Source organism: Thamnophis elegans, chromosome 1, assembly GCF_009769535.1.
Source record: "Thamnophis elegans isolate rThaEle1 chromosome 1, rThaEle1.pri, whole genome shotgun sequence".
NCBI lineage: Eukaryota > Metazoa > Chordata > Lepidosauria > Squamata > Colubridae > Thamnophis > Thamnophis elegans.
This window is the reverse complement of record NC_045541.1, coordinates 65,415,421-65,433,482: the sequence shown is the minus strand read 5'-3', so window position 1 is coordinate 65,433,482 and position 18,062 is coordinate 65,415,421. Positions and strand designations below refer to the sequence as shown.

The following is an 18,062-nucleotide window of genomic DNA, read 5'->3' as shown; positions in this document are numbered from 1 at the left end:
GCTGCTCAACACTATACTTTCCGCACACACTAAAAATATATTAGAGGGAACATTGGTTGCCTGTACCAAAAACCAGCAGTTATTAATAAGGGCAGCCCTTAATTATGTTTCTCAAGTTGGAGTAGATCAATTGGAAATACAGATGGCAGCTGTTCTAATGGTAAGACAGCTTTGCAGGAGAAATTAGAAAGAAGAAGAAATTAGAAAAGAAGTAGAAGGGGAAGAAATTGCAAAAGGCAGCATTCCCATTATTAGCTTAAGTCAATTAGCTGACGACAGACACATCTGGAGTTCTACCTGTTCCTCTTTATTGGGAGAAATTTATACATGTGTAAAACAGCGACTTGCGCTCAGTTAAAGTATGGGAGGAGGGATCTTTCCCAGGAAGATCCAAGGCTGGTCGGCAGTCCGCATCCCATCCCACTGCCGCTCAAAGGCTGTTCCCTTCTTCAGGTGGATGGCTTGGATGTTATGCTTCCTAGGCTGCTCCCTCTCAAATACCTTGACACTTGGGTTCTCACTAGAGATTGGAGCCAGAGGAGGATTTCCAGCATATTCTTGTGCAAGCGCTGCCTTCCTTCTGAAAACGCCTTGTTAGTACGGGGTGGGGGGACAACTTGACTAGGCATGGGGCACGTGTTTTACAATGGTGTAAGGATCTTCCTGGTTTGCTGCTTGGGATCTGAGGGCCACGGCTGGCATCTTTTGCCCCAGAAGTGATTGGGTGGTTTGATCTACTGGAACCTTTAAGCAAGGATTGCCACACACCCCTCTCCAACACTTTGAAAGGAGAAGCCATCCCGTATATCAATAACCTGTGGGCTTCCAACCCATAGACTGGCATCACAGGGGATGTGGAGCTCCTCCCTCCTCCCTGTGTTACAAGGGGCCTTCAGAGATCCTTCTTCCAGGGATGTTGCTACTTGAACCCTGGATGCTTTTGGAGAAAGGGGACAGATGGAAGGAAGGAAGGAAGGACAGTTGAGGTGGTGAGAAGTCTGTACATCTGGGAAGGGAGTCCCTGAGGAGACTCAGGGGTTCAGCCACCTCCTGCTGGGCCTAGAGGGAACCTGAGCTTTGATGTCTTAAAGTGCCTAACAGCACCAGCAGTTCTTGGAGACACCAGCAGGGGGCAGCTGAGGACTGGCTGGCTGGCTGGCTAAAAACCATAGGCCCCAAACACTTATCTACACATTTACAGTTGTGAAAGAGGAAGAAAGGTGCAGGGGGGTGGGGGGTTGAGGTAACAGGCCAGAGTCTGTACAGTAAAGGCAAATAGCCTGGATCTCCCTCGAAAGAGCAGGATTTGTGATCTTGAACCCTGTTGTGGGACACACAGTCCCGGTGTGGGCAGCAATATGTGAGCAACCGGGACGTGGCACTGCCAAAGAGCAGATACTGAGAGAGAGAGAGAGAACCTGATTTCTGCCCTGAGACACCTCTGTGTGCATGTAACGTTCGGACTAGGGTAATGCATGTCTGGATGTGGGCAAAGGGTGGGGTGGGGTGGATGGGTGCAAAAACAGGACTAGGAATGCTGGAGAGAAAGGGAGGGTCAAGTGAGAAATGCTACAAAGAAAACGTTTTCCCCCAAGTGGAGCCTGCAGCCAGAGGAGGTTCGGCTACAGAGGCTGTAAAAGCAATTGACTGGTCAGTCTTGTCCCTTCCGACTGGGGCCTCGGAGAATTTGGCTTCTCTTTCTTGAGAAGACACCTCTACCCCCCCCTCCCCCAGCATGCTCCATTTCCCCCGTGTCCTTCCTCCTACTTTGAGGGTGAGCCCCGACTGCCCCGGGCTTATTCCAAAATCGCTGGAGCTGCACGGAGGCCTCCCTGGCTTTGGCAGTTCAGCCTACCTCTGTGCTTCGTACGGAGGAGGGCACCGATTCTTAGAGAAGGGCCAGGGTTAGGTGGGGATGGGCGTGGTGGGGAAGGGTGAAAAGTGTAAGATGCTTTTGAAAAGCCTTCGGGAGTGGGAGGACATAGGTTGGTCTGGTGTCGACTAGGAAGGGCCATGATCACAGGGGGAATGTGCTGGGCCCAAAGCCACTCTTGCAGCCCTTCTCCCCTATGTAGGAGTTGGACTAGCAAGCAAAGTCTTCAAAGACCCCCTGGGGCGAATAGTGGTGGCGATGGTGGTGGTTAGGCAGGAGGCCTGTGGGGTAGGCGCCCTCAGAGTGACGGCCCAAGGTCTCACAGGAGCTCGGCAAGAGAAACAGAGAACATCATTTGTTCATATCTTCCCAACAACTTCATCCCAGGATCAATATTAGAGAAGCTTGCAAGAGATACAGGCAGATTTTATCAAAGTGACCCTTTCTAAGAAACATGTGGGTAACAAAGAATTATTTTTTAAAAACCCACAAGGTGTCAAAATTAAGCTTCCCCTCTTCTATGTTGCTGAACAAGGCAGAAAAGAGAGCAATGAAGAGTAAAGTGATAACACCCCATCACTAGAGATAAGCAATGATGATCTTCCAGATGTTGTTGAACTCAAATTTCATCAGATCAAGCCTAGACCTTACATGGTAAAGGACAGTGAAAGCTGTAGTTCAATAATACTGTACACCACAAGAGTCCCTATATGAGGGAGATGGCAGTTCTTAAATATGATAAATAGATGATAGATAGAAAGAGGTAAATGATAGGTAGGTAGGTAGGGAGAGAGAGAGAGAGAGACAGACAGACAGACAGACAGACAGACAGACAGAGAGATACATGATAGAGGAGGAGACAATGGATTTTAGATAGAAGCTAGAGTTATGATCCATGTGACAAATAGCCACTCTTAAATGGCACCCCGATTTGGAAATAGGCCTTCACTCTATACCACTTTCTTTTATTAGTTTGCTTGGTCAATTTTCTCATTGCTCAACCTCCAGTAACATTCATCATTTCCAGTGATGCTTCATTATCCCTCTATGTTCCACCTTCCTTCTCCCACTTCTGTTAAATTTGCATTTCCCTCAAAGATTTAAAATGGAACTGCAAGAACGGGAGAGACCCAATGGAGCAAGAATATAGGCTTGGAAAAATGCCACACTCCATCACCTGAATGAGTTTAAAATTCCAGATATAATTACTAGTTAGTTTGACTATAAATGGTTGAGAACATACTATGCCCTGTGTGATTTAACAAACGAAATTAAATGATAGCCTCACAGGGAAAAGCTTTACTTTGGCAGGTTTCACACCATCAAATTCCGAGAGAACCCGTGAACTCTGAAACAGGGGATGGTTGTTTCCAAGAAAAGAAAATTTATGAGGAAGATCAGGAAAGCACTCAGGGGAAGGTATAAGTAAGGTTAGTGGGAAAAATTTATGTTGATTAAATCGTAATTTCAGGGTTAGTGGATTTTCAAACCAGAAAGTCGTTGAGATCTTGCATCAACTGTTATAATTTGAGGACAGATGAAGCCTTAAGAGTTTTAAAGTGCTTTGTGGGACTACTGAGGCCCCTTTTGTATTGCCTATCTTCAAGAACAATTCATGTATTTTTTAGAAGTGTGCGTGCGTGACACCTATTATTAGATTTTTATCTGATTTTAAAAATATATAGAACTGAAGGCAATGAACGTACCTACTGCTCCTGCCTATTTTTCCCACAACAACAACCCTATGAGGAAGGTTGGGTTGATAAAGACACCCAGCCGGCTTTCATGCTAAGGGAAGGCCTAGAACTCACCATCTCCTTGTTTCTACGCCAGCCCCAGTGTTGGGTTCCGGATCCCGTTCCAACTGCTACTGTTGGAACAGGTCCGGCGGCATCCATATGAACATGCGCAGCACACGCGCAAGCATGTTAGCTCCTCCGTGAGCCTTCGCGATGCTCCAGCTGCTCAGCGGTGCATCGCGTAGGTGCTGTATGCGCTGTGTGCGGAAGCGCTGAAGACTTAAAAGACCAGTAAGGAGCTCAGGTGGGCGGGTGGGTCCTCCAGAGTTTTAAATATGTGTGTGAGGGAAAGAAGCAGGAGCCATGGATCAGAGAGTAAGATGTTTATTAGTGGGTTGCAAGCGATTCAGAATGTGTTACAACTGTCACAGTATTTATACTCTCAGGTACCAACTGTCATTTAACTGTCATTACAACCACCAATCACAGGCTGTGCTTCGCCCGACCAATTAGAACGCAGCACAGGCTGTTGCTGGGCTATAACACGGAGCACTGTACCAGAGCACTGTATCCGGTGCTCTGGGAAGTCTCCGGTACGTCCCTACTGGGGCATACCACCTGCAACCCACCACTGGCTGGCACCTTATCCACATCCCCTGGGTCGCCTCAGCAGATGTCAATCCAGTCTCCTTACAAACCTCCAGTCAGGGGGTTGCTAGGCAGACAGTTCCACTGCTTTACAGCATTGATATTCAGTAAACTCCTCCTGATCCTAAGTTTAAGTCTCTTTGCTTTTAATTTCAATTTATTGGTTATCGTCCTGTTCTAAGTTTCAACCGAGAATAAATTTCTCTTTTGCATGTGACAGCTTTTAGATATTTATAGACCATTATCATACCACTCCTTAATCTTCTCTTTTGCAAGTTAAACATGCCCAGATTCCTTATACTCCCTCCATGCAGGTGGGTTTCCAGTCCTTGATCATCCTGATCAGGTAAAATAGAAAATGCTCTCGTGGATTTTAAAACACGACAGCCTGAAATAGTTTTACCAAGTAAAACAGGGGAAAAAACAGAATTAACTTTTCAAAGATCCAATACATCATGCATTTCTTATAGGGCATCCCAAAAAAGTATTGAAATACAAGCATATACACAGTCCATCGAGACGACAAAGAAAGACGATTTGTGCCAGCATCTTATGCTGCATTTTTGAGAATGGGACTTGAGAAGGCAGAACTGATGTTCTTCACAACTGCAGTAACTGCTTGGAGAGCCTCCACCAAAGCTTTGCCTTTGAAGATCCATTGTTGAAATCTCAGGAATATGACAAGTGGCTCTTAGGACTGGTGCAGAGGTGGTATTCAGCCGGTTCTCTCTGGTTCGGGCGAACTGGTAGTTGCTGCTGCAGGAGGCTTCGCGCACACGCCTTGACGTAATGCACAACCTTCTGCACCTGTGCAGAAGGTGGTGCACCTGTGCAGGTGGTCATGTGTACAAGCAAAGCAAGGGAGAATGCCCACATTTGCGAACCAGTAGAGAAAGTAAGTGAATCCACCCCTGGACTGGTACTATGTCCTGTGTCTCCCTGCACACTCATGTAAAAGAGCTTCATGTAAAAAGGGACTTTGGAGATGGAGTTGGAGAATTAGGAGAAGGACCAGCAGTAGATTTGAATGAGGTGACCTTAGCTCTTAAATATGCTGCACTGGCATTTAATGGATCACCATCATTATTTCCCTTTACATAAGAAACAGAACTGTTGCTGCTTTACGTGCCACCTGCACCACAAGGTGGCGCTGTGGCTATGCAGCCAGGCAGGTTGGAGCTTATTTTGATTGCTTACTATTGATAGGTATTGATCGGAGGCATCTGTGACATCGTCCGACTTGGAGGTTTTGCCCACTAACATAAATCTACTCTGTCTGATATACTCTGCTCTGAGCTATTCCATCATGTTTAGTCTGCAAAAGGCTGAGGGGGCAACTCAGAACCTCTGGGGTCCCAGTGTTGGGCAATCAGGGGAAGTGTGTATAACATAGCATTGATGGGGATATGGCCAGGCACAGGATCCCCCATGTTTTTCTCTGTTTTCATTCTGTTTGATAGCCCTTGACATGTATCTAACTCAGTGTTTCTCAACCTTGGCAACTTGAAGATGTCTGGACTTCAACTCCCAGAATTCCCCAGCCAGCATTTGCTGCATTTGCTGCCTGGGGAATTCTGGGAGTTGAAGTCCAGACATCTTCAAGTTGCCAAGGTTGAGAAACACTGATCTAACTGAAGGAGAAGAGAGGAGGAGGAGAGAGAGAAACTGGGAAGGAAAGAAAATTCCCCATCAAGAACAGGACTTTTTCATTTGCATTGGGGAAAAAGCCTGCTCTGCAAAAGAGAGGTGAAAAATGGGGGGAGGGGCTTTCTCATAAGAAATCTGTGGTCTCACACCCTTTTGGGGAAATGGAGAAATTGTTGAAATTTCTTGCATACAAGTTTAAAAGAAAGGGAAAAAAATACCTGGAGTTGCAAGTCACTGCAGACCCAATAACACACAACGGCACTTTTGCTTGGAGATTACAACCAGCCAATACCATCACAGCCCTTGCTCCCTTGCTTTCCCTTCCTCCCAACTGCCCTTACTGTCAGATCTCCAACACCCCTGGCTGTATGCTCCCTTACACCAGTTGGAACCTGCCCAAATTCAGCCTCCCAAAACAGCTTCTGTATTTTAAGCCAAAAAATGTGGGAGAGGGAACAAAGGACTTTCTGTGCATAAATCAAGTATAAGCTTTATCTTGGAGCTCTGGGCTGTCGTCTTGATTTGTATAAACCTGGGCACATCCCAAATAGAAAACCAAAGCTGAAACAATACACAAATAAGGGACTATATAGCTACTACAACAGGTATCCCTTCTCCAACGTAGAAACACAGAGAGCAATGGTTAAAAATCTGAAATCTTGCCCAGATGTTTTGGGGAGTTGTCCTGTTATCCTCCAAACAATCAATTGTAGGACAGTATTAAAGAGCTCTGGCTAAATTCCTATCCCTTTAAGGCTGACTTGCATGGAGTCAACCTGAGTGTGGGGAAAAAGAAGGGAAGACCCATCTCATTGTAAGGCTCCCCCAGGAACCTCATACAATGGCAGCATTTACATCATCAGCTGCAGCTTTCAAGTCTAGAACTGAGCCAAGGACAGGGACTCCTTCCAAAGAAATTGGGTCTAGGTTTAAGCCCGTAAATCCATAGCACCTTCAGTGCAATAGAAAATGTTGTTCTTGCTCCTTGTTCTCTCCCCCCCCTCCCCACTGCACTACAATGAGAACTGCCTTCCCCTTCTGGTTTTTCAGAGGCATGTTCAGAGGTCCAGTGGTAACCAAGTAACTCATTCAATGGTGGGCAGGGGAATGAGGGGCAGGGGGCTTTTCACTGCCTGAGGGCTCATTTGGGGGACTTTTCAAGCTGTGGCTTTATTTACAGCTCGTACTGCAACCATGTTGCATTCAAAGATTTCTCATTTTTTATTGACTTAAATGTTGGCAGCAGCAGGAAATTAAAGTAAAGTCAGCTGCTAATTAGATATTCCTCATCCGACAGCTCCAGAGCCAGCTAAAACTTGGCACGTTTGATGAGCCTTCAAATGCCTTTGCCGGCTGTATTTTATCTTTATAGCACATCAGACTCTTGAGATATTGGATGTAGCAGTGGATCAGCTTACACCATGCAGGCATATGGTCTATGCCACTCATTCCCCAACATGTTCACGTTAAGATTATAGGCCAGCAGGGCAACACAGGAGGGCTTGCTTCCCTTATGCAAAACACAGAGAGCCAGCTCCAGGATTTGCAGGGCTAGAATAGGCTTGCATAAAATCCCGTCTTTCCTCCCGGCTGCCTTTTTTTTTGGGGGGGGGGGTGTCCTGAAATTCCTCCCTGCTGCTGCCTTCCTGAGTCTTTGTAAAATGAGAAAATCAGTGATGAAGTTGAAAGTGCTTGGCTAATGGCAGGGCCAGAGGAAGTGCAGAGTCATACTAGTCTTTGCCCAAATGTTGTTTTGATCATCTCCCGGTCCTTCCTGATGTGTTCTCCTTCAGGGAATAGACAGGTCATTGTTGGGGCCTGCCAGCAGAGCTGGCAGAAGATTCAGACAGTAAGAGGTTGGAGAGGAACATGGGCCAGTCCTGGAGTCTGAGGAAGGCTCTGATGAGGGCTCTGTGTCGGAGGCAGAGGGGCGGGGGGAGAGACATATGCCAATTATTGGCTGCCTTTAGAATCCGACATCAGTGAGGCAGATGAACAGCTGAAGTCTGTTCCCAGTGTGTTCATGCACAGAGTTGCCAGATGAAGTGACCAGCTAAAGAACAGGGGTCGATTTAGGAGTAAGGCCAGAGGTGGATGATGAATGGCCCCTCCTAGAGAAAATAAAAGATGAGCGAAAGGGGAATGGAGTTTTCAGGAGACAATTAATTTGGTTTGTGTCTCTTCGAGACTCCTTGCCAAGTTTTGCAAATATCGGCCTGTCGGCTCTCTACACCAGATAAGATCTGTGACTGTAAATCCTCCCTGGAAAGACTTTTCTGGATGTGAATGAGCAGAATTCACAGTAAATTAATAAAGGGTTTTTTTTGTTGGGACAACAAGTTTGCTTCATGCTCTTGGGAAGCCTAGGTTGGAACAGTCATGCAGCTACTTCCCAGGAACTGATGCTGTCCATGAAAGCATTCATTTGTGGATGGTTGTCTTAAGAAGACAAAACTAGACACTACATCTTGTCTCTTTGCAACAGCATGGGTAGTTCTTATTGAAGGAGTGGATGTGCATATGTGTTTGGGATTAAATGCTGCAATATAAAAATGTATTTCCTTGATAAGAAAATTCTGGTTCCATCTGAAAATGGAACTGGACTATTTTACAATGGAGCAGAACTGTGTTGAACAGAAGAAGATTGAGTTGAATGAGAAATGGGGAAATTATGCACAAAGGCTGCTATGGAGAGAGACTCAGTCGTAATACAATAATATTACAATATTACATACAGTATTGCAATACATAAGCATAACAAGAATTGGTATCAAAGAGAGCCAAAGTCAAAAAAGCCAGTATATTAAAATCCTGGATTCAGAAAATTTGTTGGAAAGTATGAAACTGGCCTTCAACTTAAAATCTAGGTGACCTATGGCTCACCAGAAAATTGAGATTTCACCAAATATAGCCAGCCTGGTCAGAAGGAGCCAACAATTTGCCTGAAAGTTGGAGCTTAAATGAAAAATCGTGATCTACTCTTCATCCTTATTTCATCATAAGATATACCTATTAACTTAAGAGGCCATCTTTCTAAATCACATTTTTAGGTCATCTGTCCAAGTTCATCCATAATCTTCTACAGCTATCACTTGTCGGTCACAGCAATTATAGCTCTCACAGGGAATAGTAGGTAGCCATCAGTCTTGAGAAGCCTCTTCTACACAATCTTCCTACTACTCGGATCTCTGTTTTCTGTTTTTCAGCCACTGCACTGGATCCCAGTATTTGAAACATCCATTCACATCTAAACCAAAAACGATCAGGCTCCTCCCGGCAAACTTGACAATATGTTTCTCTGCACTGGATGGATGGTGGGGCAACCCTATCAAATGGATACAAACAACTGCTTTTCTATGTTGGACTTGGGGTCCCGTTAATGACACAGCAGAGGCAATTTGGCTCCACATTAATCTTCTTTGTTTGGGTTGGACGGAACAGGCGGGAATGTAATGCTCTGCAAAGCCAGAAATGGAATCTTAAGAGTGTTTCTGTAGCAGCAGTCTCTGATATTATGACTGCGTCTTTTTTAAAAAAAATACTTCTTAGGCTGTTGATCATTTTTCCTTGGTTTTAGAATCTGTGCTTTGAGCAAGAAGGAGCTGCTCAGTGGAGTTTTCAGAAAGACCAAATAATCAGTAGAGCTGAATGTATGGCTGATTTAATTTCCAGCAGCTATCTTCATTTCATTGGGGGGGGGGGAGGTCACAAAATGGAGATCATATACTAATGGTATTAGGAACACTTTATTATACGTACAATACTTTGTAAGAATATCCCTTCCTGCTCCAAAAATTCTGAAACATTTAGTTCCGTGAGAAAATGCTGAGGTTACCAGAACATAAGGAATTTCTCTGGAAACAAGAACAAAACTATTAGAAAGCCTTGGTAGTTAACTCAGTGGACTGACCCTGATATTCTCTCCTTCTTTCTGTGCCATCTATTTCTCTTTCCATTTAGCTCAGTGGGAAAAGTGCCAATAGTGGTAATGAGGCCATTAGCCAAACCATCTTATGGATCTTGAATATTTTTCTCCTTTTAGTAAGTGTCTGCTATGGTTCACAGGAAAATAAGTCTCTGAACAATCCACAAAAGCTGTACCAATTCTCTCATTTCCAAAATGCTTCTTCAATATATTAGCACGGGGGCAGCCGGAATAACACTTTAGGTCTGCAAAAACAGGCAGACATGAATTCACGCTGCCATTTTGGGGAAAGGTGTACCATCCTTTTTATACTCATCCCGTGTGTTTGCTTTTGACTTCATACAAATTGTTCTGGGAATAGAAATACACAATTATTCAAAAAAAATTGAAACAGATTACTGTAGAATTGGAACAGCATTCAGTTACGAAGCTCCCCATTTTTAGAAACAAAGCACAAGACTCATTCTCACTGTTCTACAGGCAAAACATTTTGTTCAGGATAATGTATTATGCCTTTGTGCAGTTTTCAATCTAGCTCCCTCAATTTCAAGGCCTGCTTCAATTGACCCCAATAATCTCTGCCCTCTTTTCCAAATGCTTATCTTGATCCCTGACAAGGAGGAGGATCCCATTGACTGAATACATCATTTGCAAAACAGAATAACAGAGGCCTGCCAAGACTGCATTTGTATTTATGAGTCGAGGTGCATTACAGAAACACAGGAAAACTTATTCTAGAAACCTTGTCCCGATTCTCACAATCAAGAACTCTGTAGAAAACTGCATAGGGTTGTGCTCATAGCTCTGAAGAATGGCCTCCGGCCACGATAAACACAGGCTAACCTTTCAGTTCTGCTTTCAGACACCACATTTTGGGAACGTGGCAAACATAAGCTCCACTTAGATTTTATGCATCCCCAGCCCACTTTTTCTGCTGCTCAATGGCCATATCAGCTTCTTTCTTGCATGAGGTTGGAGTTTTATCAGCACCTGATTGTATCCAAATAACCGTCTTTTCATAGGCCAATGAACACTTGCAGTTCTTTTTCCAGCTGTCCAGCAGCAAAAATCCAACTGTATTTTAGTATCATCAGCTTAACCTTCCTTAGCTTCTGAGTCCAAAGCTCTGTGGAATAATGAGGATGCTGTCCAGTGACAGCTTTGGATAGTTGACTTTTTAGAACAGTTGTTCTTTTAAATTAGATTGATTTGCTCAGTTACTTTTGTCCCTTCCCTCTTTGCAACTGGCTATTCTCCAGACTATTTTCATTTCTTTTACAAAAACCACTGTTGCGGGGAAATCTACAGGAGTCCTTGAGTTACAACTGTAATTGAGCCTGGCAATTATGGTAGTAAGCTGTGACGATCATAAAGCAGTCATAAACCAAGCAACCAACTGGACCTGATTTTATGATTTTGTTTTTTTTTACAGCAGTTCTTTAAGCAAATGCTATGATCATAAAGCAAACACCATCATGCAGTCAATGCAGTTGTTGTTAAGCAAGCACAGCAGTTGTTCAGTGAACCCACTGTTCACCATGGGGCAGTTTTGCCAGAAACCAGCAGTAAATGCTAGTTTCTGGCAAAACCATTGTAAATTGCAGTCATGTGACTGCAGGGCAGGGCACCTTAAATGTGGGGGTTCATTGTAACTCTGAATGGTCGCTGAGCGATCAGTCATAGGTCAAGGACTATGTGAGTTTAACATCTACATCCATCAACCCATCAGGTAGCCAAAGTCAAGAAAGAGACCTGCAACAGGGACTTCAGAAATGTGACTTCATTATCCTAGGGCAGTGATGGCTAACCTTTTTCCCATCGCTTGCCAAAAGCGGGGTGAGCGCAGGGAGGTGACAACCCATGCCCTCCCCCCCACTTTTGGTGTGTCATGTACTTGTTTTTCACCCTCCCCAGGCTCCAGAGGCTTTCTAGGAGCCTGGGGAGGGCGAAAACAGCCTCCCCCCTGGAGGCCCTCTGGAGGCTTCAGGAGGCTTCCCTGAAGTCCCTGGAGGGTAAAAAAACGGCCCTATGGGCAACCCGGAAGTTCGGGAACAGACTTCTGGTTTGCCCGCAAGGCCGTTTTTCACCCTCTGGAGCCTTCAGGGAAGCCTCCTGAAGCCTCTGGAGGGTGAAAAGTGGCCCTAGGGGCAAACCAGACTTCCAGGTTGCCTGTAGGGCTGTTTTTCGCCCTCCAGAGCCTTCAGGAGGCTTCCCAGAGGCCTCTGGAGGTCGAAAAAAATGGTCCAATGCGCAAAGTCTGTTCCCGAACTTCCGGTCTGTGCGTTGCAGGGGTGGGTTTCAACCGGTTCGCGGCGGTCCCTGCGAACCAGTTGGTCGGCGACCCGGAAGTAAGTAACTTCCGGGAACGGCAAAGGGCCCACCCGTCTGCCCGCGTTCCTTACCCGGTTTTGACGAGTTCTGCACTTCCACGCATGCGCAGGACGCATACAGCACCTGCGCGATCCTCCACGAGCAGCTGGAGCATCGCACAGACGCTAGTACGCATGCGTGCACCGCGCGCGTGCACGAGGATGCGGCCGGCCCCGTTCCAACCAAACCGGTTGGAACGGGGCGAGAAACCCACCCCTGGTGCGTTGAGTTATTTTTCGCCCTCCGGAGGCTTCAGGAAAGCCTCCAGAGGGCGAAAAACGGGTGAAAAAGAAATCAGAAGTCAGTTGGTCAGCACGCACATGCATGCTGGAGCTGACAGGGCAATGCCTCGCGTGCCCTAACAAATGGCTCCGCCTGCCACCTGTGGCATGCATGCCATAGGTTCGCCATCACGGTCCTAGGACATATTAAGAGATCTTGAAAGCATATTCAAAATCTTCACTGACCCTTTTTTTAAGGACAATGAGGTCAAGGGGGGAGGGGACTGTTAGATAATCTTATTAGGGAAGTTATGAAGAGATACAAGAACATGTTTTAAACCTGGAAACAACGAAAACATTAAGAAGAAACTCACACTAGCTTGGCCTTAACCCCTCCTAGGATATAAGAGAGAGGGAAAGACTACATCAATAAATATAGTTCCACTCAAAAGGTGTGAAATTGGTTTCCTGGTCTGGCCTAATTTGACAAAGTCTCTGTTTTTAAGGTTGTGAAGATCCTGGTTCTTTATCTTATATAAACCAGTTCCTCATGATTACATTGTTTAACAGATACCTGCATCTTTGGTCAAGAAAGTTTTCAGGAGACCTCTGTTGAGATGGTGAGGTAGGGCAAAATCAGTTTCCAGTATCAGAAAGGGCTTCCTGATGATTTTCAACCAGGCACCAATTGCTTGCCCATTGCTCTCAATTATCCCTCTCTGTGAAATTCCTGGCTGTTCCAGAAGGACACATTTCATCTAAAATTCCCAATTGCTTCAAAATGCAAATATTCTTTTTAATAGTAGTTCAATAGTACACTGAACATTCCTTTCAATGTACAATACCATATACAGTACATGCCTCTTCCTATATTTACTGTTATGAGTTTGGATGGATATCTTCATCAGCTCTCAAATTCTCTTGAAAGTAGGTCTGCTGTTATATCATATAACAATTTAGATTCTCACAGTTTTTCAGCCTCCTATATTATAGGCATTATTGCGAATCTTTTCTGCTAGCTCCAGAAGAGGTATTTTACCTGTTTAGCTGCATTAAATTTCCTGAATATGACATAGTCTAACTTAAGAAGATCTTCCCTCCAGGAGTTCACTTGTTTTATAAACAGTAAAATCTTTTTTACTTAGCAAAATGTTATCTGCAGGGGTTCCAAAGAATACTTAATCAATGATCCATCACAGCTGAATTGTTTCCTCCTCTTTCTTCCCACTCACAGATATATATGCCGCATTCAACTTACAGATAAAAGCAAACAGTGCATGTTCTGGAAACAAAATATATGTGTAAGAGTTGTAGTTGTTGGTGTTTATAAGAGGTGCATTCTACACTCACTAAGCATAAATTCAGATTCATTAAAAGAAGAGGAAGTATTTAGCCTTTCTAGAAGCTCAGTGTAACCCCAAATACACCATGTGTCATCTGCCAATTTTATAAGAAAAGGTTATTCTTGGTTTTTGAGATTTTTAAGCAACAAATGAACAGGATTTTTTTTAATCTTCCCTGGTGAGAAATGATTGCTGCCTGGTAAAAACCAATTCAGAAATTGAGCTTTTGTTGTTGCTGTGATTGGGCAGTACTGTACCTACACACACACATCCGCCCTGGAAAAAAGGCATGATCAGAATTTGTAACATTACTAATGCAACATCTTTTCCTTAAATACAATTTACTTGAGTGAAGCATTCTTTAAAACATTGCTCTATTATCATTGCTCCTATATGGCATTGCATATCTGGAATTTGGGAGATGGTGGGTGATACCAGCCCTACATAGGAGTCCCATTGTATTATGACTGCAGTGATGGGTACTTTAACTGGTATTGATTAGGTCTGATCCGTTGGGCTTTTAAAAATGAAACTAGGAGAAGGAGTTAAATTGTAGTAGCTGAGTAATTTGGACTCTGTATTTACTTAGGATTGAGATTGCAAATTTTCTATTTTCTTATTTTCTGGATGGTCTTCTTTTATAAAAAAAAGTAAGCTTTGGTGTTGAAGCTATCTGGCATAATGGCCATTCATAGCTCAATGACTTGTCTTCAAAAGTGCTATTAAAAATGGTATGATCCGTTTGCAGTGGAAGCAGTTATCCTGAGAAGTGTTGGGCTTCCCTTCATTTGCTGTGTTCAAAGGGAAGACAACATCTATTGGGTGGGTGGGGGGTTTCCTTCAATCTGGATTATTGAATTGAGCAGAAGGTTCACCTAAATGGCCCCTTCCAACTCTACAGTGCCGTAATTCTAGAGTACTTTGCCTCTTGTGTTTGACCTAAAGAGGAAAACCTAAATAGTAGCATTCATTCTATTTTTATCCCCAGCTCTCCAAGATGGCACTCAAAGTGGGTCTTAATTTCTTGATCTCCCTACTGGTTGATTAGGAGCACCTCAATTCATTGTAAGTCATTCTGTCCATGACCAATATCAAGCACTGCTTTAGATCTTGAACAATTTCCTGGATTTCAATTCCTAAGGATTTTTGAGGCATAGGTAGAAAACTACAGTAAGGATCTTGGATCCTAAGGTTTACCTTTTGGAAAAGAAGGGGTAGAATTAGTATGATCAAATATTTAAGCTCTATAAATCTTGGTGGAGTGGCTGTACAATCTGCTATGTCACCAGAACGTTAGAAATGGACCCTGATACAATCAAGACTTCTTGTTGTTTTCATATTAAGGTAGCTAATGAAAACTGTGGCTGATTAATCATGCAAAAAGCCAACTGGGTTTCAGACACTGCCCAAATCTATTTCTTTCTACTTGTCCCCAATGCAAAAAGACATTTTCCATAGATTCCGTAGCTTCTCATTAGAAATAATTACATTTTTCCCCCAAAAAGAATAGAGAGGCTCTCAAGGGTGGGCCCTATTTTGTAAGCCAAAGATCCCAGGTTTATGTCCAGAAATCTCTAGATAAAACTGGCAAATCTAAAACCTTGGAGAGTTGCTTCCAGTCAGTATAGAGCCAGTTTGGTCTAACAGTTAACGCAACAGGATGGAAAGCAGGAGGTCATGAGTTCATGTCCTGCCTTAGCCATGAAAGCCAACTGGGTGTCTTTGGGCCAGTCATTGTCACTTAGCCCAACTCATCTCAGAGCAGTGGTGAAATGTATTTTTTTTGCCACTGGTTCTCTGGGCATGGCTTGGTGGGGGTCATGTGACTGGGTGGGCGTGGCCCACTTTAAAAAAATTAAACCATTTTTTACTACCTATTCGCCCAAATGCTTTAAAAAGTGAAAAAAAAAATCAGCTATGCCATGAGATCATGGGAACCTTTCCCCCCCACTTTTTAAAGCATTTTTTCACTACCGGTTCAAGCGAATAGATAGTGAAAAAATGCTTTGAAAAGTAAAAAAAAAAAAGCTTCCGACAATCGCGTGGCTCAGCCTCGCAAACTTTTTTTTTTTACTATCGGTTCGCAGAACCAACGACAATTGTCCCCACTGATTGTGCACGCGAACCGGTGCAAACTGGTAGCATTTCACCCGTCTCATAGATTTGTTGTTGTGGGAAAAAATAGGTGGAAGAAAGTGTATTGGACATGTTCACTGCCTTGAGTTATTTGTAAAAAGAATAAGGACAGGATACAAATATGTAAATAAATAGACAACATTAAGCAAAATGGACAGGAGTCTAATTCAGTCTAAGGCAACTTCATTTTGGAATCTAGAATATGGGATATTCTAGAACATTAGAAATTTATAACAAAAATGGTATAGCTACATATCCAACTGTACACATACAAGGAAAATGGCCCAGTGCGTTGTAATGATACATGTGAGTGACACAATTTACTATCACACCCATGATTTTAGTGTGTGGGGGGGGAATCTTGCAAAGGACCATGGCTGCAGCCCCCAACAGATCTGGGAATTTTGGCAGTTGTAGAATTAACATATCTAGAGATCTCCAGGCTGGGGGAAGCTGATAGATAATTTGCAAACAGCTGCCGAGATATGAGATACACACTGCTTAGATATACAGAAACTGTAACATTGTGGAATAAAGTCTAGATAAAAAATAAATAGACTAAAATAAATATAGATAAATAAATCCATTATATCTACAATCACTCAGCTTGCTGCATTTGGTCCACAAAATCCTTCAAAATTCTCTTAAAATTGGCCTGTCACTCTAATAAATACAGAAGCGGGTGGTGTCTCTCACTCCCCCCCTCCCCCCTCTTATTTTACCTTTAATTGACTATGTTCAGAGCTTCAGGTTCATCTGAATGACATTTTTCTTGCTTCCAGTTAAGCCCCCTTCTTACTTAAATTCTCTGGCAACTGCAGGAGTGAGTTTGGGAGAGGAAGACCCCAATGTTGTACCTGCTCCTTGATTTCCTCCAGTCCCAGAGTCGCAATACTTCCCGAAGGCTTCTTCAGGGCAGGTTTGGGGCGCCGTAGGCCATGGGCCACCTTGTCACGGATCACCTGGAGCACAGCAAAAGACAGGAGAAAGGACAAGAGCAGGGCTTTTGTCTTCTGAGATGGCTGCATGGCAGGAAATAACTGTAACCCTTGATGGTTTTCAATGGTTTTCCAATGTTTTTTACGTTGTAAGCCATCCAGAGTTGTTGATATAAGATAGGAAGCAAATATAAAACAACAATAAAATTAAAATAAAATAAACAAATAAATTCCTTTCTCTAGTTTTACATTGCCCATCAGGCTCACAATGTGGGCCAATGGGGTGTTTCAGTCAAAGGCCCCCCAAAGTTGCAAAGCAGAGGTACCGAACTTTGGAAGGCTACAGGCTGCTTTCTGATGTGCCGAGGACTAGGAATAAAAGAGGTCTCTATTTTTAAAATGTAAGACTGTATGAGTGATTTATTAATTGATTGATTGATTGTTCGGGCATCTAGGCCATTGCAATCAGAGGTGCCAGTTGGTAAAATTACTACCCATCACTTAGTAATTTCTCCACTGTAAAGGTACAATTTATGGGTCAATTTTGAAAGCCTCTGGGGTCCTTCATCAAAGGCTTGGGGCTTCTGATTGTATTCCTCACTGTTCAGCTGGCAATCTGAGGACATGGATAGTGGGGAATATTGCCAGCAAGCCTCTTTTGTTTGAAGAGTGGAAAAAAATGCCCCTCCTCTACTTTTTATTGAATATATTTTAAGGTTCACTGAATGTTGCTTTATATTGTTGCATCTATTTTATAGCTGCCTTAATTATAAACCTCTTTGTGTTGCTTCATTCTAAAAAGCAGTAGATAGACATATTAAGTCATAAATACAGTACATTATGCACATACATTTCAATGCATAAATAATGTGTTCATCCACTATATTACACAATGATTTGTTTAATTATATTTTAATAAATAAACTACTATTGTCTAGGTTCATGTAATACAGAAAGTCAAATCGAAACACACAGCTTGGTCCTCTGGACCAGGGGTCTCCAACCTTGGCACGTTTAAGCCTGGCTGACTTCAACTCCCAAAGCTGGCTGAGGAATTCTGGGAGTTGAAGTCCTCCAGGTGTAAAGTTGCCAAGGTTGGAGACCCCTGCTCTGGAGGGTATGTAGCCCTGAACCTGATGGTCTTCAAGACCTCCTTTGAACACGACTGCTGAAAATCAAAGTCATTGTTTCCTGTCTCTTTTCAATAAGAAATATACAAAAA

At 43.5% G+C, this 18,062-nt stretch overlaps 1 protein-coding gene across 1 annotated transcript in view; it reads right to left on the bottom strand.

The window, feature by feature from the left end:
- Nucleotides 1–286: 286 nt before the first annotated feature.
- The window catches only part of ASIC4 (acid sensing ion channel subunit family member 4), a 98,644-nt gene continuing 80,868 nt past the window's right edge, over nt 287–18,062 (bottom strand). Inside the window, exons 9-10 of the mRNA XM_032231564.1 lie at nt 16,760–16,864; nt 287–2,203 (exon numbers count right to left, since the gene is read on the bottom strand). Coding sequence (XP_032087455.1) covers nt 2,084–2,203; nt 16,760–16,864 — 225 coding nt within the window. The 3' untranslated portion in view covers nt 287–2,083. The remainder of the gene's footprint in view (nt 2,204–16,759; nt 16,865–18,062) is intronic.